Source organism: Budorcas taxicolor, chromosome 19 (genome assembly GCF_023091745.1).
Source record: "Budorcas taxicolor isolate Tak-1 chromosome 19, Takin1.1, whole genome shotgun sequence".
NCBI classification, from domain to species: domain Eukaryota; kingdom Metazoa; phylum Chordata; class Mammalia; order Artiodactyla; family Bovidae; genus Budorcas; species Budorcas taxicolor.
The window spans coordinates 12,360,537-12,383,764 of record NC_068928.1 but is presented as its reverse complement, the minus strand read 5'-3'; the positions used below and the strand labels follow the sequence as shown (position 1 = coordinate 12,383,764).

Here is a 23,228-nt window from a genome sequence, read left to right as displayed (position 1 = left end):
CAGGCTCTCAAGGTTCTCCAAACATGGCATAACCATTAAGCACAGTCTTTTATTTTAATAGTTTTTTAAGACAGATTTCATTTTTTAGAGCCGTTTTAGGTTCACAGCAAAACTGAGAAGATAAACAGACTTCCCGTATACCCACAGTCCCATAGTATTTTATTTTTATGACAACATAAAGTCATAGCTACTTGATAACAGCTATTATCAAAAGCAACCATTTAATTAGTTAAGTTACTCATTGTTTGAAGTGGAAAATATACAAATCTAAAGACCACACCACTTCCCTGATAGCTCAGTTGATAAAGAATCCACCTGCAATGCAGAAGACCCCGGTTCGATCCCTGGGTCGGGAAGACCCCCTGGAGAAGGGAAAGGCTACCCACTCCGGTATTCTTGGAGTTCCCTTGTGGCTCAGCTGGTAAAGAATCCACCTGCAATGCAGGAGACCTGGATTCGATCCCTGGGCTGGGAAGATCCCTGGAGAAAGGAAAGGCTACCCACTCCAGTAGTCTAGCCTGGAGAATTCCATGGACAGTCCATAGGGTCGCAAAGAGTCAGACACAACTGAGCGACTTTCACTTCACACCCCCTGGTCAAAGGCCACTAGTTTATAAATATATTTACTATAAGACTGAGCAAGATAACTAGTTTTAGACAGACATGACCAAAGTATGTTAAGAGTAAACCTGAAGGGAAAAAAAATTCTCTCCTGCTTATCCAAGTGTATTTTTTTATGAATCATCTTGCATTTCTGTAACATTTTCATCACCCCAGACACTCTATAATATACAATAGCTTCCCATTCTCTCTGTACATCCCCCAGCTGCTGGTAACCTCAATCTACTTCTTGTTTCTATAAATTTATCTATTCTAGATATTTAAGTAAAATCATACAGTATTTGTGTTTTTGTATCTGTCATATTTCACTTAGAATATTACTTTCAAAACTCACCTATATTGTAGCATATATCAAAATTGGTTGAATACATTTTGCTGTATATCCACAACTGACTCTTGAACAATGTGGAGGTTGGGGGACTGACTCTTTAGGGCAGTAAAAAAAAAAAATCCTCATATAAGTTTACAGTCAGGCCTTTGTATCCATGGATTCAACCAAGAGTAGACCGTGTAGTCTGTATTATGTATGTACTGAAAAAAAAAATCTGTGTATTAAGTGGATACTCAACAGTTCAAACCCACGTTGCTCAAGGCTTCTTTTGTCGACGGATACTTGAGTCATTTCTACGTTTTGACCAGTGTGAAACATTCTGCAATGATCACTAGCATATAGGTATCTGTTTGCATCCCAGTTTTCAATTCTTTGGGATATGTATACCTAGGGCTGAAACTGCTGGGTTATATGGTACTTTTTGTGCTCATCTTTTAAAGAAACCACCAAACTATGCCACAGCAGCTGCTCCATTTTACATTCTCATTAGCAATGAACAAGGATTCTAGTTTTGCCACATTTTTAAAAAAATTATTTTTAAAATTTTCCCTCTGGTCCTGGACTTTTCTGATTTCTGATTCAGTCAATTTGCTACAGATTTCATTAAGAATTTCTATTTTTCTCTTGGGTCAGTTTAGGTAACTGTGTATTTCTAGGAAATACCTATCTGGTGTGGTTTTAATTTTAAATGGGGGAGCAAAGCCCTGTGAGAGGAGGCAGATACTGCTGGCTCCCTAACCAAGGCATTTTCCTCATCTCATGCTTATTGGTAGAACCCTGATTTTGTGAGGCACTGACTCCTTTCTTGTAGGACTCATGAGTAAATCATTAGTTTAAGCCAATTCTAACATAGCGATCCTATTCACATTGCCAGTGACTGATTCAGAGGTAAACAAATGATCTAGCTCTGCCTAATGAGACACAAGGGTAGGTCAGCTTGGTGGTTTCCAAGAAAGGCTCTTTTGTCATCAGAGATAAAATAGTCTTTCTTCTGCTGGACAATGTGGAATCTGCATGGGATACCTCAAACCACAGGAGCATTCTTACAACCACTGGAGATAGAGTGAAAAGATGGGGAAAACCTAGTACCCTGATAACCTCTATGAATTCTGAATTAACCTACTTTGGAGATACTCGACTCCTACATATATTTTTAAAATCAAATTGTGTTTTTAGGGTGTACTGCTTACGTGCCTATGTGTGTGCATGCTCAGTCAGGTCTGACTCTCTGTGTCCCCATGGACAGTAGCTCATCAAGCTCCGCTGTCCAAGCCATAGAGGGCTGCTATCTTAACTTGCTATACCTGCGTTTGTGACCTTTTTGTTTGTGGACTGTACGTTTTATTATCAACATCCTTTTAAATCAACTAATGGGCTTTTTATACTGAATTCTGCTTTTATTGTTGATATTACTGTTTGAGGCTATTTTCTTTTAACAGTATATAGCCGGGTTTCATTTTTTCACCTTCTTGGCAGTCACCGTCTCTAGACAGGGGAATTGAGACCATTTTTTTCCTGTGGTCATGTATGGATGTGAGAGTTGGACTGTGAAGAAGGCTGAGTGCCAAAGAATTGATGCTTTTGAACTGTGGTGTTGGAGAAGACTCTTGAGAGTCCCTGGGACTGCAAGGAGATCCAACCAATCCATTCTGAAGGAGATCAGCCCTGGGATTTCTTTGGAAGGAATGATGCTAAAGCTGAAACTCCAGTACTTTGGCTGCCTCATGCAAAGAGTTGACTCATTGGAAAAGACTCTGATGCTGGGAGGGATCGGGGGCAGGAGGAGAAGGGGATGACCGCGGATGAGATGGCTGGATAGCATCACGGACTCGATGGACACGAGTCTGAGGGAACTCCAGGAGTTGGTGATGGACAGGGAGGCCTGGCGTGCTGCAATTCATGCGGTCGCGAAGAGTCGGACACAACTGAGTGACTGAACTGAACATGTACTGTAATGACACTTGTATTTGGTTTTCCCATTTTTCATTTATCAATACTTAGCTATGTCCTCTGTTCTCTTTGCTTATATCTTGCCTGGACAAGTCTTCAATCATTCTTACCACTCCACTCTCAGTATTCTAATTTGGAATGTCTATCATGTTTTTCCATTAATTAATTTATTATATACCCTTCCCTAGGCACTGACAATGTTTGAACATTAAATAATGACAGCCATTCATATTCCCCTCACCAAGATGAGACTTTTATAATACTTCCTTATAGTACTACATTTTTCCAAATACATACTTTTAAAATAGGCTATCATATATGCCCAGTATAAAGCAACCTGAACATAATATCAGCCTCCACCTTCCATCCAAAAAGGTTTTCTGCCAACTTGAACATATTAAGTTTTAGGGATATATATGATAAAATTTTGAAATCTCGAATATTTAAATCATCTTTGTTATAAATATTTTAAACCTAAATTTTTAAAACTTCTCTTCCTTGCAATTTATGAAATGTTACCAAACTATTCACATGCATCTTAAAAGATTTATTTTCATCATCAAACTACTTTTTCAATCACCTAACAGTTTTTCAGAGTAAAACATTTTCACTTGTTTGAAAATTAGCACTTTTGAGCCTGGTATAATGTTACTAGAAATTTTATCCAAAGGTACCATCAACCATTTGCAAAGAATTAAGACCACTGGGCTTTCTCATCCTGCCTAAAACAAGTGGACATCCATAATTTCTGCAACCAAACCACTTAATCCATTACCTTTCAAAGAAATATTCAAGAAGCCAGTTAATAAAGATATCTAACACAACTATAAGGCTATGACTTCCAGAGTAATTCTAAATGTATTAAAACTCCAATACTTTCTTTCTTTCTGGCTCATGGGGTCTTCCTTGTTGCTTGCAGGCTTTCTCTAGCTGCGGTGCGCAGGCGTCTCACTGCGGTGGCTTCTCTCACTGTGGAGCACGGGCTCTAGAGCACACGGGCTTCAGTAGCTGCCTCACATGAACTATAGAGCACAGGCTCCGTAGTTGCGGAGCATGGGCTTAGCTGCCCCAGGGCATGTGGAATCTTCCCAGACCAGGGATCGAACCCATTTCCCCTGCATTGGCAGGCAGATTCTTAACCACCAGACCACCAGGGAAGTTCTTCATTACTTTCTTAAAAAGAAAATTCGGGCAGGTGACCTCTTTGAGTTTCCCGATGCTGGCACAGACTAAGTTTTTAGGTTAACGTTTCTTTCCCAAATAGTATTTTGTTGTTCAAAACAACAGACTTGAAAGAACATCACATAATATGAGGGGCTTCGTAAGGCAACTCTTTTCAATTTTCAGGGGGGAAAAGAAAATCATCTTACATTTAATAGTAGGTGGTAACTGAGAGTTTATTTTCTTATTTTAAAAAATATTTATTTCTTTGGCTATACCAGGTCTTGGTTGAGGCACTGAGATCTTTGATCTTCCTCGTGGCACACTGGATCTTTCAGTTGCAGCATGTGTAATCTATTTCCCAACCAGGGACTGAACCCACATCTCCTGCACTGCGAGCTTGGAGTCTTAGCCACTGAACCACTAGGGTTTTTCATTTCTATAATTTCCTTTTCATTTCCAGTTTGAAAAAAAAAATCCTTATATAAGACATATTACAAATTTATAATTTGTTCTTCATGCTCTTTCTACTCCATTATGTCCAGTATATATTACAATACTATTTATCACTGTTTCTACACTATCTTCCCCTACCTCGAGATCTGCTATTACTGAACTTTTATCTGGTTAGAGAAATTTCTTGACTATTTTCCTTAGAAAAAAACCATGGAGGTATACTTGGTCTCTATACACTTGAAAAATTTGAATTTTATCCTAAATGTTATATAGTATTTTCAGAGTAATTGAGATACTGCTATTGTCTCCTAGCTTCTAATTTCTACTTATTCTTAGATTTTAAGAAATTCATCTTCCTAGGGCTCAGGGTTCTTTCTTCAATCTAGATTCCAGTCTTTTCCTCTCGGTTTGACAAGTTCAATTTTTCACTTAAAATCCCCAAAATATACCAAAATAAAAACTGTGGTTATTTCTGGGCAGCAGAGTTACAGATCATATTTATTTTCTTCTTCATAGCTTTTTGAATAGTTTTGATTTGTTTGGTAATTGACACATGCATACACAGAACAAAGATATTAAATAGAAAAAATTAAAGTAAAAGAAACTAAGTCGTGTCTTCAAGGAAAAAAACAAAGACTGAGAAATGGTACCAGGTTGAACAAGATGATTCTCCAACATCTGTTCTATACTGCTTCTATTCCATCCTGATTAGAAACTGATTTTGTGCTATTAAATTTAAAAACACACTCTTAGATTAGGCTCAAAACTCCTTGGGCTGGCTAAAGGATTTCATTAGCATATGTTCTCCAAAACAGAGTCTTCCCAACTCAAAAGCTAAGAATAATTTAATCTTTTTTTCAAACACTACTACTATAATACTAAAAATTTTACTTATGCCTATCATGACCAAGAATTTATCAAGTATAGCTGTGCAGAAGCCAATGTTATTCTGAAATTTCAAATTCTTAAGAACAAGATGTCTAGATATACAGGCAGTAAGCTAGTATTATAAATAGTTGTTTCTTGGCACAGGTATTTTCCTATTCATATGTATTTGTTCTAAACACAGCCAAAACAGTAACTGAATTTACAGTAACCTATCCAATATTTTCCCCTCTCCCCATTCCTTAATGTAGACCCATGAGTTCATTTGGAGCAGTAAAATGTACAATTAAAAACGTTCTGCTCCCCAGACCACGTTATACTGGTTGGAGGATATGCAGAGTCTGTCCCAGCTTTCTAGTTTCGAAGAGAGGTAAGCAAAGAAGACAGGCCTAGGCTTCTGGGAAAACTATTTTTTCTGTCTGAAAAAAAGAACTCAGCTGGCATGAGCCTTTTGCCCTTCTCCTTGCCTGTAACATTTACAAACATAATGAGCTACATGCTAAAGTTGATAAAAAACAGGAAAGAGAAGAGGAGCCCTAGTCCTGGGAGAAAACAAAATCTTTTGGTTATATTGATGTAAAATTTATATAAGAGCCTTAAAATCAGACAGACAAGAGAAATGTTAGATATCCAGAAGAAATAAATCTGACTTCATGAGTAAAAAGCAAGCATATATAAGAAGAAAATGTTATACCTGTAGGTCAAAAGACTGCCTGCTATGAAAGAGGAATCTACAATGACATTATACAAAATGGATTTTTTAAATTCTAAGTTAACTAGTTCATACACAAAAAAACATTTAGCTAGCCCCTAAAATCCCATATAGTCTAGTCTCCTATTCCTAGGACAGGCAGAAGTAGAGAGGAAAGATGACAGATTATTTTTTATCAGTACTACAAAATATAGGCCCAATAACCAATCCCTTTATAGCTTCTGCACACAATTATTATTATTATTATTATTGGGGCTTCCCTGGTGGCTCAGGTGGTAAAGAATCCGCCGGCAATGCTGGAGACTAGAGTTTGATCCCTGGGTCAGGAAGATTCCTCTGAAGAAGGGAATGGCTACCCACTCCAGTATTCTTGCCTGGAGAACTCCATGGACAGAAGAACTTGGTGGGCTACAATTATTGGGATTGCAATTATTACTATAATTTATCATAAAATATCTCTGGGCAATTGTCCTAAGCTTCTAAAATATTATTTATAACTAAGTTTCCACATTATAAAATTAACTTCAGGATTTGAAGTTTTGTCTAACACAAGTGAGCCCTGTATAAAACAGTGTAATAACCTCAAAAGACTGAGCAGAGAGCATTAGTAAATGTTAATATAAATCAACAATGGTTTTATGTGAAAGAACCTATATTCTAACTCTCAAGAGGTTCAGATTTAATTAACTCATTTCTAAGATACACAAGAAATTTCATCGCTTATTCAGTAAAAATATAATAAATTCAGTAAATTGACCAGACTCTGGTTAACTTATGACAAAGAACTTCTTCATTCTTTTTTAAACTTTATTTCAACTTTCCAGTTTTATATATAAAAAAAATTATTTTAAAGAAATGTCAAATCAAATTGGGGGTGGGGTGGGGGACACAGAGAAAACCTACATGAAAACAGCTAAAACTAAATGCTACATGTACAAAAAAATAAAGATCATAAAAGCACAGAGTACTTCTGAATTTGCTTGCCTTTAAGTATATCTGTAAAAAAATGAATTTTCAAGAAGTTATTTATAAGTAAAATATTAATTGGGTTATGTACGATTCCAGAAATGTAAACAAACATTTCTGTTTGTTACAAGCAAACAAAAAAACACCCAAGAAAAAAGTATATTTCTTCTCCAAGCATCCAGTGCCTAGTACAGCATTCTATAAATATTTATTGAATGAATTAACAAACAAGATCTATGACAAAGAAAAAAGATATATATAAAACACAGGCTGGTTCATAATACTTCAATCTAAGCTGTCTGTAGCAAGATAACTCTATTTTGGAGATGAGAGACAGGAGGCCAGACCAGTGAAACTGGCACATGAATGTCATCTCAGAAGGTTAACCAAATGTTGGAGTTCGTTAGATGAGCTGGAACTAGAAAAGCCACCAGCACCATGACAGCATGTAATACAGGACCGCTCCAGCTTACCTCACGCAACACTCGACTGCACGAAACCAATGAGGCATCTCATCATGTAGAGTACACAACTGAAGGCAAGACAGAAAAACCTTCTCGGCATCACTGTACCAGCCTGCATCTGAAAGAAAGCCACCTGAAGGACAAGAGAAACCAAAATCTTCAGATAATTTAACAATCACCTGAAAGCATGCTTACCATGAACATTATCTAAAATAGAAAAAACCTCTGTGTTTTCTAGTCCAAAACGAAGGCATCGACTATGAAATTAAAAAAAAGACTTTCAAACAAACTAGCGGCATTAGATCCAAGTTGACACCCTGATTAGGAATCAAGAGTTTTAATCCTCTAAAAATATTCCACTGAGCTGACATTTTCCAGTTAATTAGCCGCTATATTTAGTGATTTTTCTAACATTTTCATCATGCAGGTTAACGTTAACTTTTCAATCAAATAAATTTCATCTTCTTACAATAAAGCACATTACAGAGGACACACAGATTAAAAGAAACAGTAGTGCTAGATTATCTCAATTTTTTTAACAAAAAATCAAATTGCTGTCCTTCAACAGTCCTAATGCACTGAGCATCTGGGCATCACTTCCTTAGAATACTGTCGTTCTTTTTTGAGGCTCATGACCCCCTCCTAGTGGTTTCATACATTTTTTGATAGTGCCAACTAGTCTTAATAGTGTCAATAGGAGCTGGGTTGAAGAAAAAATATTTTGCTCAGTCTGGTGTTTTATGTTTACTTGTGTATAATGAAAAAAATATTTTAAATGGAGAGAAGTGTGCTTTAGAATACTTCTTCCCCTAAATATGATTATTATTTTAGGGTGCTCACTAAACGACTGGATTAATGAGATTATAAATATTCGTATTAAGCAATCTCCTACTCATCCTCTCAACATACTGGGCATTGTGCTGGTTATGAGGCTATCATGGTTTTCAGCTTCTAGGCTGTCTGATGATGCAGGGCTAGGACTCTATCATCACATTTCTCCTTTGCCAGCTGGCTCCCTGGTAGTCTCTAAAAAGAAGGCCTTAGAGAGAAGGCTTCGAGGCTGCAGGAGTAAGAGACACCCCCAGTGCCTTCCGGTTTCTGTCAGAAAGGGCTCTGCTGACAGTGCCCAAAGGCAATGCTTCTTTACTCCGGCAGTGCAATTCACCTCTGTAAATCAATTCCAGTTGCAGCTTTCCAACACTTACAGACCCAGATTCACAGGATCCCATCAAAGAACTAGTCACTGAGGTGCCCCTCCTAGAGGTCAAGATTCTAGACCCACAGCCCCTCTTCTCAGAACTCTGAGGCACCCATACCAGTGAAGCAGGATCCCAGCTTTGCGATGACCATGCAGCTTGTGGGATCTTAAGTTTAAAAACCTTTGAACTGTATACTTTGACTGGGTAAACTGCATGGCCCGTGAAGTACATCTCAATAAAGCTCAAATTTTTAAAAAAGTATACATCACACAGACTTCTGGTGTGAAGTTTTTTCACTGTTTCAGTAATTTTAGGATCAAGACTGATAATATAGTTGTTCAATCTGGCTCCTTGCAGAGGGCAGATTGGTATGAGTGTAGAGACAACAGAAGAGCTCAGTCAATATTAGCCTTCCTGCCTTTCATCTTCCCTGATACTAAATATCTCCCACACTGATTTTTACATGACCATCTAGGACTAAATGGACGTCAATATTAACATTCATCAAGATCACAAACACTCTACTGTTAACAGACATTCTTAAGTCATAATTCTGTGTTGCAATTTATAGTCCATGGGACTATCAAAGGATAAATGCTGAAAATTCTTTTCGGAAAAGAATGTCGAGTTCTTCCAGCAAACTGTCTATGATCACTACAAAAAATTTTCTCTAATATTGAAGGAAATGATCATGAAAACTTGTTGGTGAAGAATATATGTGGACGTGCGAGAGAGAGGGACATACGTATTAATGTGATAATTTAAAATGATAGTTAAAAATGAATGGTAGATACATATAAAATAGATGACCAGGGCAAGTTTGATGTATGAAGCAGCAAACTTTGGATGTACTTTGGATTTGGTGCTCTGCGACAACCCAGAGGGATGGGAGTGGGGGACGACACATGTATACCTGTGGCAGATTCATGTTGATGTATGGCAAAAACCATCACAATATTGTAAAGCAATTATCCTCCAATTAAAATAAATAAATATTTTTTCTTAAAAAGAATGGTAGAATGTGATGATGGGACAGTCCTGTATCCGGATGGTAATGGTGGCTATATGAATACTTACATGGAATTAACTGCGTAGAAAAAGCATACACGACAACTCAAAAATCAAACACTCCAGTTAAAAATGGGCAGAGGACCTGAACAGACATTTTTCCAAAAAAGACTTACAGATGACCAACAGATACATGAAAAGATGCTTCTCATCACTAATTATCAGGGAAATCCATATCAAAACCTCAATGAGATATCACCTCCTACCTGTCAGGATGGCTATTACCACAAAACAACAATTAACAAGTATTCATGAGGATGATCCTCCTGCACTGTTTGTACGATTGTAAACTGGCACAGCTACTATGGAAAACAATACGGAGGTTGCTCAAAAAATAACAAATAGAACTGCTGTATGATCCAGCAGTCTCATTTCTTAGTATTCACCCAAAAAAAGGCAAAAACACTAAAGATACATGCACCCCAATGTTCACTGCAGCATCATTTATAACAGCCAAGATATGGAAGCAACCTAGATATCCATCAATAGATGAATGGATAAAAAAAAGTATGAGATACATTTATACACACACACAGTAGAGTACTACCCAGTCACAATTTTTTAAAAAAGGAGAAATCTTGCAACACAGATAAATCTAAAGGGTATCACACTAAATGAATTAAGTCAGAGAAAGAAAAATATCATATTATCTCACTTATATGTAGAATCTAAAACCAAAACAAAATGAAAATAGTCATAAATACACCAACCAAACAGCTAGTTGCCAGAGAAAGGAGGTGGGGATGGGGTGAAATAGGTGAAGGGGATTAAGAGGTATGAATCTCCAGTTAGAAAATAAATAAGCCATAGGAATATAATATACAGCCTAAGAAACATGGTCAATATTATTGTAATAACTTTGTATGGGGACTATACTTGTCATGCAATCATTTCATAATGTATACCAAATTCCAAATCATTGTGCAGTATGCCTGAAACCAACATAATATGGTAGGTCAACTACATTTAAATTAAACACACACACACAAATGAGTATATATAAAAACCAACGAATGTTAAATATTGGCTTGGTCAGAAAGTTCCTTTGAGTATTTCTGTAAGATGTTACGGAAAAACTCGAACAAACTTTTGGTCGACCTAATAGGTTTGTAGTCTAGGTAAAACTATTAAACCAGTATCAATTTCCTGGTTTTGATACTGTCAGTGAATCCACAATCATTTCAAAGTAAATATTTGACACAAAAGGGTAGCAATAACTTCAATAATAAGTGCCTGAAACATATTTACCTATGTAAATAATTTATAAAAGTCATATTAAAATGTTATGCAAAAGTTAAACAATATTTTTCTGTACGTGTAGCATAAATATCTTTTTAGAATCCTTTTCCATTTATGTTTTCAATATTTTTTAATATGCCCATGAGGAATGCAGATTTACCCTCATTTTAGAGATGGGAAAACTCAGGTCCCAAAAGAACTTTGTCCCATGTCACAGCTGTGAAAGAGGTTGGCAGCAGTTTGACACAGTAGGAAGGTAAGTGGTATGGAATCACAAACCCACAGGGTTCTAAACTTAGCTCCATTACTATGTGACTTGAGCAAATTACTCAACTTTTCTGAGTCTAATTCCTCATTTGTAAAATGCTATTAATACCATCACATCACTGGAATTTCATGAGGATTTTTTCTGAAAGATAGTATTTAAATGCATAGTATAGTCCTTAGCACAAAGTTAATGTTCAATGTATCACACCTAGTTCTTCTGATGTTTTTCTCATAACCTCCTTATGTTGACTTTGGGAATGTACTGGGAGGATCCTTTAATGCCAGCAGGTTTAATTCTGAGTCATGTCACAGGACAAAACACTCCTCTATTTTACCATTACCTACCTAAGACAAAGCCAACCTGAATGGCTTTCTCCTTTACTGTGGCATCCGATTCTGCTATGTAAGAGCACCGTCTACTGAATGAATAGGCTAAGACTGAAGCAACTTTCACACCATGATCCATCAAAGCCTGGAAACAATGATGAAGCAAATGCCTGAAAGAGAAGGAAAAGGTCATTATTGTTATTATAAAGGTAACATATTTTGTCCTTTTAGAAAACACTTACTTGCCTTTTTGAAGTAATAATACCATTATTTTCAAAGATGGGATAAGATAAAAAGCAGCTTTTTGCCTATTATGCCATAATAATTCAGTTAGCCTAATATTTTTTACTCAGTGGATCCAGTGATGCTCCATGTGTACACTGATGACTGTGAAGGATAAAATGAATATAAATTTAAAAACAAATTATCTTGTAGTTCAACAATGACCCAATTTAAAAATGAGCACTAGATTTTAATAGAGATTTCCAGTGGCCAATAACCACAAGAAAAGATGCTCAATATCATTAGTCATTAGGGAAATGCGAATCAACTCACAAATGAGGTACCACTTCACACCATCTAAGTTGGCTATAATACTACTTACAAAAAAAGTGATGGCAAGGATATAGAAAAATTTGAACCTTCATACATGGGTGCGTGTATGTGTATTAAGTCATATGAGTTGTGTCCGACTCTTGCGACTCTATGGACTGTAGCCCACCAGGCTCCTCTGTCCATGGGATTCTCCAGACAAGAATACTGGAGTGGGTTGCCATGCCCTCCTCCAGGGGATCTTCCTGACCCAGGGATCAAACTTGGCTCTCTTGCATTGGCAGGTGGGTTCTTTACCACTAGCGCCACCTGGGAAGCCCTCATACATGGTGGCAGGGACATAAAATGGTGCAGCTGCCACGGAAAACAATTCAGAGGTTACTCAACCTAGTTACATATGCACACTACAGAACGTTATGTCCACACAAAGTCTTGTCCGTGAGCACTTACAGCAGCATTATTCATAGTAGCCAAAAAGTAGAAACAACCCAAATGTTCATCAACAGATGACTAAATAACCAAAACATAGTCTATCCATATGATGGAAAATTATTCATAAAAAGGAATGAAGTACTGAAACAACAACCACGAATGAATCTTGAAAACATTGTAAGTAGAACTCAGTCACAAAAGAGCATATATTATACGATTCCATTTAAATGACATGTCTAGAAAACATACATCCAGAGACAGAAAGTAGATTATGGGTAGGCCAGGGACTAGGGCTAAGGGGAAACAGAGAGTGACTGTTAATGGGTACCAGGTTTCTTTTTGGGATGATGGAAATGTTCCAGAATTAGACAGTGGTGATAGCTGCAAAAACTTGTGAAAATACTAAAAACCACTGAACTGTACAATTCAAAATGGTGAGTTTATGGTATGTGAATCATCTCAATAAAAAAACTGTTTTAAACAAAACTGTAAATAACCAAGTCACTGCTTTGGATAAAGGGGAGGAAAAGTCAAACTACATGCTTTTAGTTTCACAAACACATTAAACACTTACCAAGGGATTTGGACTTGGTGAAAGATAACCTGAGAGATGAAAGAGAGGTAGTCCACTAAATCTTTACAATGGCCATCTTTAGAACTGCATATAGAAACTCAAATCCCAGAAAACTAACCTCTTCTTAAAGAATTTTTTAGGAAAGTTTTCCTATAGCCTTCTTGTCCCAACATGAAGTTCTCATCTGTTATTTTTCTACAGATTAATTTTAATTAATCAACTAACCAAGAAATTTCTGTTAGGCTAAGTACACAGGCCCCATTCCCAAGGCATCCCTGAACAGTGAAATCATGTGATTTACTTGTTGATTACTGTATCATCCTTTTCTAAAATACAAACCCCATGAGGAAGAGACCTTGAGGAACTTACTCCCTGCTGTAACCCCAACATCTAAAACAATATCTGACACATACAGGGACTCTAACAAGTATTTACTTAATTTTTTGAACAAATGAAACAACTTGCCAATGTTCATACTAGAGATTATAGAGTATTTTGTAAAACTATATTCTTATCTTCCTAGAAATGTAGGTTAGGAAAAGAAATGGCACTTAAATTTAGGGAAGAATAACAGCAAGAACAGTCAAAGGCCATGTCACCTACACCTACATTTAACTCCTACCACATAATAGCCAGAACATGGAAGATGAATTCATTCTTTGTTTTTTGAACACAGAAAGCAAGGGTGATATTGATGGTTTCAAAACAAAATGAATGCACTTAAAGCTACTGAATTGTAATCTTAAAAAATGATCACAATGGTAAAATTCAGAATATGTATAGTTTACCGTAATTGTTATGAAATGAATTTACCTTTTATCCAAAGCTCTCAATACTTTACCAAAAACTTCCAATTCACAAAATTCACTGCCCAGTTGACACAAGCGTCCCTGTTGGTATAGCTGAAATTAAAAACAAACAAAAAATAAATCACTGAATAAAATTTAATGCCAATTTCTGCTTTAATGATACTTGTGAATGTAATTTCATGGACTTAATATTTCATGAATTATCAATACTGCTCAAAGTTACAATTACACAGTAATATCAGAAAAGATGCTTATGCTATGAGAAATGTAATGCCAAATTAACACATCTCTGTAATTCACATAAAACATTTTAACAGTTATATAAAATAGCTAGATATTAATATTTATAAAAGAGTATCTGGTAAATACTAAGTAACAATAAGTGCTATATATTGTAATTATCTATTAAACATTAGAACAGTTATAGTCAAGAAACTTAACTTTTTTCCTTAAAACTGGATAAAGTAAAATTATCAAAATAATAGCAAAGATAATGTTCTGAAGCCAGAACTAGGCACTGTGCCCCATTAAAGGCTCTTCAGAACACAAGACTCTCAGATCAGTACTGGGCATGAAACTTCACAAGCAGACTCACAGTACCTCACGTCTAAAGCAATCTAGTAAGGCACACTTCTCATCATGTCACTCATCCATTCCTTTTGCCTGACTTCCTAAAACTTCCATTTAAAACAGTGTTTAAATAAATGTCTTAAATGTTTATCCCAAATAATACATACACACAGTTAAAAAAATACTACTGCCCCTCTTTCCCGTGCCTCAACTTCACCATATGTTACTCAATTTTTATTTGCTATACAGCGCCTTATGGAAGGCAGAGATTTTGCTCCATCAACTCACTTTTTACATTATGAGCACTTAACACTTAGCTCATTTGACAAAAACATGGGTTTCAGAAAGAGGACATACTCCTGAATTCATTTGTCAAATAGGCTAGTTAACTTTGCACAGGGAAAACATACTACAAACTCAGGGATAAATCACTAGTCATGATGGGGGTGGAGAGTGTGTGTGTGCTGGTGTGGGGATATATGGGGTGTGTATGTGTTAGTCCCTCAGACGTGTCTGACTCTTTGCAACTCCACAGATTGGGGCCCACCAGGCTCCCCCATCCATGGGAATTTCCAGGCAAGAATACTGGAGTGGGTTGCCATTCCCTCTTCAGGGGATCTTTCCAACCCAGGGATCAAGCCCTGGTCTCCTGCCTTGCAGGTAGACTCTTTACTGTCTGAGCCACTAGGGAAGACTGCCAGGTCATATTAGGTAGATATAGGACTACCATGGAGAAGGCAATGGCACCCCACTCCAGTACTCTTGCCTGGAAAATCCCATGGACAGAGCAGCCTGGTAGGCTGCAGTCCATGGGGTCGCTCTTTCACTCTTCACTTTCATGTACTGGAGAAGGAAATGGCAACCCACTCCAGTGTTCTTGCCTGGAGAATCCCAGGGATGGGGGAGCCTGATGGGCTGCCGTCTATGGGGTCGCACAGAGTCGGACACGACTGAAGCGACTTAGCAGCAGCATAGGACTACCATGTAACAGTGACCATTTTGCAGGGACTTCCCTGGTGGTCCAGTGGTTGGAATCCTCCTTCCAATGCTGGGGATGAGGTTCGAACCCTCATCAGGGAACCAAGATCCCACATGCTGCAGGGCAACTAAGCCCACACCACAACTACTGAGCCTGCATGCTCCAGAGCCCATGGTTCCCAGGAGAAGGCCACGGAAAACAACCAAGACTCATCACAGCACACAAGTCCCCTCCTCCTGCCCCAAAGACTTCTGTGAACCATCCGTGATGACTGCTGTGGGGGGAGAGAGGGTAAGAACCACCTTCCACATGCTCAGGAAGGGGAAGCAGAAATGTTACCTTCACACAGTAGTTGGGAACTCATATTAAGCATAAACCTTCATAAGGAAAGATTTGCTATTTTTGGAGATGATTACATTTTCTGTGGTAAAAATAAATAATAAAAGAGCTTCTGGGAATGCCTATGATAAAACTCACTACCATCACATACATCTTCACTATTAACTAACAAAGGAAAAACTCAGGAAAAATAAAGCTGAGAATTTATAATCAAAGCCCTATTTTGGGACTTACCAGTATGATAAATTTCTGATTTGGGACAGAAAAATAAATGCAGTTAACAAAATACATACATACACATACTTCAAAAAGAGTTTAGGAGCAAAAAAACCTTTAGTTTCTTGTCAAAATAAGCCATTAGTAAACTTAATGCTTAGAATTTCTTTTGTAAAATGTAAGAAATGAAAGTTATACCACTTTTTTGCCTGTATTCACTAGTCAAATAAAACAATTAAACTATATGTTCTATAACTCAATATCCCTTTAATACTGAAAATTTCCTAACAAATGGGGTTTGAAGGAAAGCTGTAAGCTTAGTTACCATTTTAAATATATTAAAACTATGCCTATTAATAAACACAAGCTTTTTTTTTTAATCTCTCAGCAGTTCATTTTTTCTAGCTACAAATGGGTCCACATTTAAATTGGGTGTAAAGAATAGTGAGTGATTTAAACTGTTTCAAATCATCCAATCATCTTTTCATGCACAGCACCTATACTTCAGTTAAAAAAAACACACCTTATCAGGCTTCTCCCCCAAAATGCAAATTTATACATTATATGAACAGGACTTTTGACTACCAATCCAAAATAAACAGCATTTACTGTGCCAGGTACTGTTCTAAGCACTTTTCCTAAGCAACTCATTCTGTCCTTCCACAGATAAGGAAACTGAGGCATATAAAGTTAAATAACTTGCTCAAAATCATACAATTAAGAAGAAGTAGGGTGACAATCTGGCTCCAGGCAGTCTGTCTTTACATCCATGTTCTTCATAACTTACACTATAATACTTCTCAAAGGTATTATTATATCAGGAGGTAAGAAAGAGTATAAAACAAGCAATTTAAACACTTTTAAAAGAAATAATAGAAGATTAATCCCTTCATAGATTCATATATCTTATAGAGTAGAGCGAAGAAGAAACAAAACTGAGGCTCTAGGTTCTTTGATAATGATTCTTACATCAGATATTTTAAAATTTGACTTATTTTAGTTCATTATTACATAATATGTTTCAATATTAAATTCTGCACCCACTGAGTAAGGAGGTTATTAAAGGACTAGCAACTACTTTTAGCTATTGATACCTTAAAGAAAATAAGAAAGAACAAGTTTATTTTTTAGATGTAAACTATCTCCCAACAGATATGAAAACAGACAATAAAAACACAACTAAAACAATACTGTACAAGTATGAAGATAGACCAATCAATGGAACAAAATGCAGAGTTCAAAAGCAGATCTTAGTATACATAAAAACTTAACATGTGATAAAGGGAGCATTTTAAAATCATTAGAAGAAAAAAACAGTTAATAAAGAATGCATAAAAATGTAGAAACAAAGTAAGGTACCTCCTGATAGAACAAAAATAAATCCTAGTCTTATCAAAGTTCTAAATATTAATATTAAACAATTAAGTAACATTCATGTTAAAAACCTTGTAATACTGCCCTTCTAAAAGCAGTATATACTACAGGCAAAGTCATAAAGAAGAGATATGTGATTTCATAAACACCGAAAAAGTCCATGAATATAAAATACTGTAAACGAAAATTAAAAATATAACAAAGGTAAAATATTAGGAACGCTTATATAGGATTTAATATCTTGAATACATAAAGGGGTGAAACTCCTGGTGATGTTTCAGAAGCAAGGGCTTTCAGACACTAAACATTTTTTCTATAAAAACTGAGGGCAGCTATTGCAAGGGTAATGCAAGACAGCCTCAAACCCAGAGAACTCTTTGGAAGATAAAGATGGAGATGAAAGCCTTCCTTAGCCCAAGACATTCTGAACTGACATATCTGCTTTCTCAGCCAATCCAAAATTACCAGGCTGAGTGAACAGTTTAGTGTTAATATCAAATTAGCAAACAAAATAGGCTAATTCCCAACAACAAAAACTTCAGAAAAGTTTAGAAAAAGACATAAAAGAAACAGCCCAAAACTATGGTCTAAGAATAACTATGAAGTCACAAACACAGCCACCCACACATACTCTCTGCAACTCATGCATCTCACTCATGTTTGGAACAATTACCCCTCTCTCTCAGTCACCGAAGAACTGCTGATAGTGCACTTATGGTAGAAGCACCAAGCGGAAGGAAATAAGAGAGAAGGCAGGGTGCAACAATCCAATAACCCATGAGCATCTATGGTACAGGATTTATATTGCACATATTTTACCAGATTACTGCAAATGTTTCATAAAACTAGTCTTTCCATCAAACCAGTCAATCCTGAGGGAAATCAGTCCTGAATATTCATTGGAAGGGCTGATGCTGAAGCTCCAGTTCTTTGGCCACCTGATGTGAAGACCTGACTCACTGGAAAAGACCCTGATGCTGGGAAAGACTGAAGGCAGGAGGAGGGGACGGACGACAGAGGACGAGACAGTTGGATGGCATCACCAACTCAATGGACACGAGTTTGAGCAAGCTCCGGGATTGGTGGACTGGAAAGCCTGGCGTGCTGCAGTCCATGGGGTTGCAAAGAGTCAAACATGACTGAGCGACTGAACTGGACTGAGTCTTTCCATTATCATTCTTGTTCTCCTCTAGTCAACGTCCACATAGCAGGTAGAATGAACTTTTGAAAAAGTGAATCATTTCATGCCATTACTGTTTAAAAGCATGCACCTTCAATGTGTACGTAATCCAAAATTGTTAATGTGGTCTACGAGTCTCTAAAAGTCATCTAACTCCTACTAGCTTTCAAACCTCATCTTTCACCGTTCTTTCTCCCTGATCCCCTACACGTTTCTGCCACACTAACCTTTTAGTTCTATTCCACCTCCTGACTTTGTACACAAACCTGCTGCCTGCACATGAGACACTGATGCGACGATTCCTCATTTGGTTAATCGTAACCATCCTATTGGTCTCAGCTAACACCTCACTTTTTCAGAGACCTTCCCTGGACTCCCCAAACTAAGTTCTGTTCCCTGTTATAACATGTGTTTTTCTTCCACAGGTGCACCAAGGCATGCATACACACATTCACTTAAGTGATAATTTGTTAAACATGTCATTCCATTACAGTCTACACTCTGACCACTTTCACCACTATATTCTCAATGCCCAATACAATGCCTAGGAATAGACATATATTCAATATTATCTGAATGCAAAATCCAAACTGGTAGCAATCTACTCTGGGTAGAACTCAGAACCTTAGAGGAAACAAACAAACAAGAAAATTAAAACATACCCTCTACCTCTGGAGCTTATCATTTAGAGAATAAAGTATTCAATACTGCTATTCTATAATTTTTTATTGAAATTGCCCAAATTCATCTGATGAATCTGACATTAAGGGAAAAACCCTGATTTGACACAGTTATTTACTGTCTCCTCAATCAGACTGTAAGCATCTTAAAGCGACATCTACTAGGTTCCCCTGTCCTGTCCTCTACTATACCAACACACCATGCCCATACAATAAACTCTGAGGACAAATCTGAATGCAAACTTAATAAACTACAGTGAAGAACATAAGGTGCTAGTATCTGAATGTAAAAATCAAGAACAAATTGTAATAGCTGCTTAAATTTATAGACAAAAATAGGTGTTCCCTAATTTGACATCTGATCTTTTACCAAGTACCTGGTGTATTCATTGTATTAAACTCTCAGCTTACTGAACTTGTTTAACCTTTGTAATTTTCATATCAAAATCAAGATTATTCTAGCTAGGAACATTCTACTTTTTAAAATTAACTTAATAAATATCACAAACATTTGTGTAAGGCAGATTGTCCTAGGTTTGGAGAATATAGTGGTGACTATGATCACCACTGGAATACAAAGACAGTGAGAATTGTTTTGTGAGTTCAGGGACTTCCCTGGTGATCCAGTGATTAAGACTCTGCACTTCCACTGCAGGGGGTGCGGGAAGTGTGGGCTCGATCTCTAGCTGGGGAACTAAGATCCCACATGTCTTAGTTCCCACATCCCATGCGTCACATGGCGTGGCCAGAAATTTAAAAATTAAAAAAAAAAAAAAAAAAAAGAACTGTGATTTCAAAAAATTCAGAGGCTGTCAAGGCAGGAAAATAAATGATGTTCAGATTATACAACCGAGACAGGCAGTGTTTTAGGAACACAAATAAAATACCCAGACCAATGAAGAAAGCACTTTGGGAGAGGTTTGAAAAGGAATAGGAGTCAAGCTTCTGGCAATATGGCAGACAGCACCGACAAACAGATAAAAACTTTGCAGCCTCTTTTCAAACAGAGTAATGCTGGATAAAATTTCACAAAACAACTTGGGGATAAATAGCCAAGTTTGAAATTAAGAGCAGAAACTTCATAGCTCCCCCAAATTAAGGAGACATGAACTCAAAAACAGCTGAAAAGAAAAACAACAGTTTTATAGCTCCAAGTGATTGTGGACCAGAGTGCAATGACCAAATAGATAGGAAGGATTAAAGGCAGCAGATCCTTTTAAGCAAAGGAATCTGGCACTGAACTGACTCACTAAATCCAGGAATAAAAGTCTAGAACATCTCCCACAGCCCTGGCAAAGTCTGCTGTAAAAAACTAAAACCTTCAGCCTAGGGCATTTGTAAGTATGCAGTCCAAATTCATACTACCTAATCTACAGCCCCCAAATCCTGAACTTGGCTTTAAAAACTGGTCTGAAACCAGTGAAACCTATGAAGTATTCACAAGCAAAAAGGCTGAAACACCTACAAGGGATGATGAAAATGTTTTAAAGGTCTATCACTGGAATCTCGGAACCAAAGGAAACTCTGTAGTCGATAGGAAAACGGATCCTGTCTCTTGAACAAATAAGTTGCAAAGATAAGAAAACAGATGGATAGGGAATCTACAGACCAACAGAGCCTTAAGAGATATATCAGCCAACAGCCAAGGCACAGATCTTATCTGGATTCTGATCCAAACAAACAAACTGTAAAACTATACACATATTTGACATTTAAAAACTGAAAATTTGAATGACTGGCAATTTAATAAAGAATTATTATTAATTTTTCTTTGGTGTTATAATAGTATGATGATTACTAAGATATTTACAGATGAAATTAAATGATGTGCTTCCAAATACTACATGAAAGGGGATTGTAGAAAATGGATTCAGCAGTAAGACTAGCCAAGAATTGGTAACTGCTGAAGCTCAGCGATGGACACATGGAGATCCATTATTCTATCCCATCTACTTTTGTGTTTAATTTTTCCATAATAAAACATTTTCTAAAAATAATGCATCCATTACTGCTAAACAAGTATATCCTTTACCTCTAAGATAAATAAAAGCAGCAATATTTTGTTTTGTTTAACACACGTAAGATACATTTATTCTTGTTCTCTAATCTCAAAGTTCATTTGAAATGTAGTTCTAAATAAATTCACTTTGGAATATAATTTAAATTACTTTATTCTATTTTCATATTACACTGTATATTACATGTAATGTCCCTTACCTGTTGCTTGAGTGCACTGTGATCTCAGATTATACATTCATGGATTAAAGCAAGTACTAAAGAAGTATCTTAATATAATGCACACTTAATTTAAAAAGAAATGCTTTCTTCTGGAGGTAAACCAACATTTAAATTTCTTACTTCTTCTGGGATTTCCCTGGTGATCCAGGGGTTAAGAATCCACCTTACAATACAGATGACGTGCGTTCAATTCCCAGTCAGGGAACTAAGATCCAACATGCCTCAGAGCAACTAAGTCCATGAGCTACAGCCACTGAGTCCATGAAGCTCAACGAAAGATTCCACAGGATGCAATGAAAATCCCATGTGCTGCAACTAAGACCTGATGCAGCCAAGTAAACAAATTCATTATTGCTTTTGTAACATTTTAATTTCTCAGCTGCTCCGCACTCACTGGTTCCATTATACTTAAAAGAAAAAACAAAACTGACCAACATATGATTATTTGCATCTTGCAGGACAAAGTGCTTTGTCTACTGATAAGTAAGCTAAGTAGACATATTCACATTGTTTAAAGTACAAGAAATAGCTAACTCTCAAATGGGAACGTAACCCCTTCCTAACTTTAAATACCCTGTCCACATATATGATACTAGATTCACCATCCATTAAAAGAGAAATTAGAGTTTTTTCCTCAATCATTATAAGAATGAACTTTTGTCTAGAACCCAGATTCTCTAATTCTCTCATTTGGTGGGTCAATGGAACATTTTCAAGATAATATGATTGTGTTAATGGTGGAAGATGCTATCGTGATACAAATGGCAAGTCAAGACAAAAGTCTGAAAGTCAAAGTGAAGGTCGCTCTGCTGCTGCTAAGTCGCTTCAGTCGTGTCCGACTCTGTGCGACCCCATAGAAGGCAGCCCACCAGGCTCCCCCGTCCCTGGGATTCTCCAGGCAAGAACACTGGAGTGGGTTGCCATTTCCTTCTCCAGTGCATGAAAGTGAAAAGTGAAAGAGAAGTCACTCAGTCGTGTCCAACTCTTTGGGACCCCATGGAATATACAGACCATGGATTTCTCCAGGCCAAAATACTGGAGTGAATAGCCTTTCCCTTCTCCAGGGTATCTTCCCAACCCACGGATTGAACCCAGGTCTCCCGCATTGCAGGCGGATTCTTTACCAGCTAAGCCACAAGGGAAGCCCAAGAATCCTGGAGTAGGTAGCCTATCCCTTCTCCAGAGGATCTTCCCAACCCAGGAATCGAACCAGGGTCTCCTGCATTGCAGGTAGATTCTTTACCAACTGGGCTATGAGGGAAGCCCCAGAAGTCTAGTTAGATGAAAAATCTAGCCAACAATGATAACCAGTCATATATATCCAAATAGGTATCAGAGATCTCTGTACGCAGGTAGGAAGTTTCTGGACGTCTCTTCTTAAAGCATCACTACCAACCTTGGTGAAAATCAGGAGTGTATCCACGAGGCAGTAGAAAGAAGACAGCATGGTTTTAAGAGGGGCTTCCCTGGTGGTTCAGATGGTAAGGAATCTGCCTGCAATGTGGGAGACCCAGGTTCAATCCCTGGGTCGGGAAATGGCAACCCACTTCAGTATTCTTGCTTGGAGAGTCCCACGGACAGAGCAGCCTGGCGGGCTACAGTCCATGGCTGTAAGAAAACATTCTGTCTCTATATGAGA

General features: G+C 37.3%; 1 protein-coding gene across 2 annotated transcripts in view; it reads right to left on the bottom strand.

The window, feature by feature from the left end:
• The window catches only part of APPBP2 (amyloid beta precursor protein binding protein 2), a 56,817-nt gene that overhangs the window by 23,947 nt on the left and 9,642 nt on the right, over positions 1-23,228 (bottom strand). The window contains exons 1-4 of one of the 2 annotated variants that reach the window (XM_052657612.1): positions 14,018-14,060; positions 13,205-13,233; positions 11,665-11,816; positions 7,556-7,679 (exon numbers count right to left, since the gene is read on the bottom strand). In XM_052657612.1, the coding sequence (XP_052513572.1) occupies positions 7,556-7,679; positions 11,665-11,785 (245 nt within the window). In that variant the 5' untranslated portion in view covers positions 11,786-11,816; positions 13,205-13,233; positions 14,018-14,060. Of the gene's footprint in view, positions 1-7,555; positions 7,680-11,664; positions 11,817-13,204; positions 13,234-14,017; positions 14,107-23,228 lie in introns of those variants that run through there. The other variant, XM_052657611.1, reaches the window with a different exon arrangement.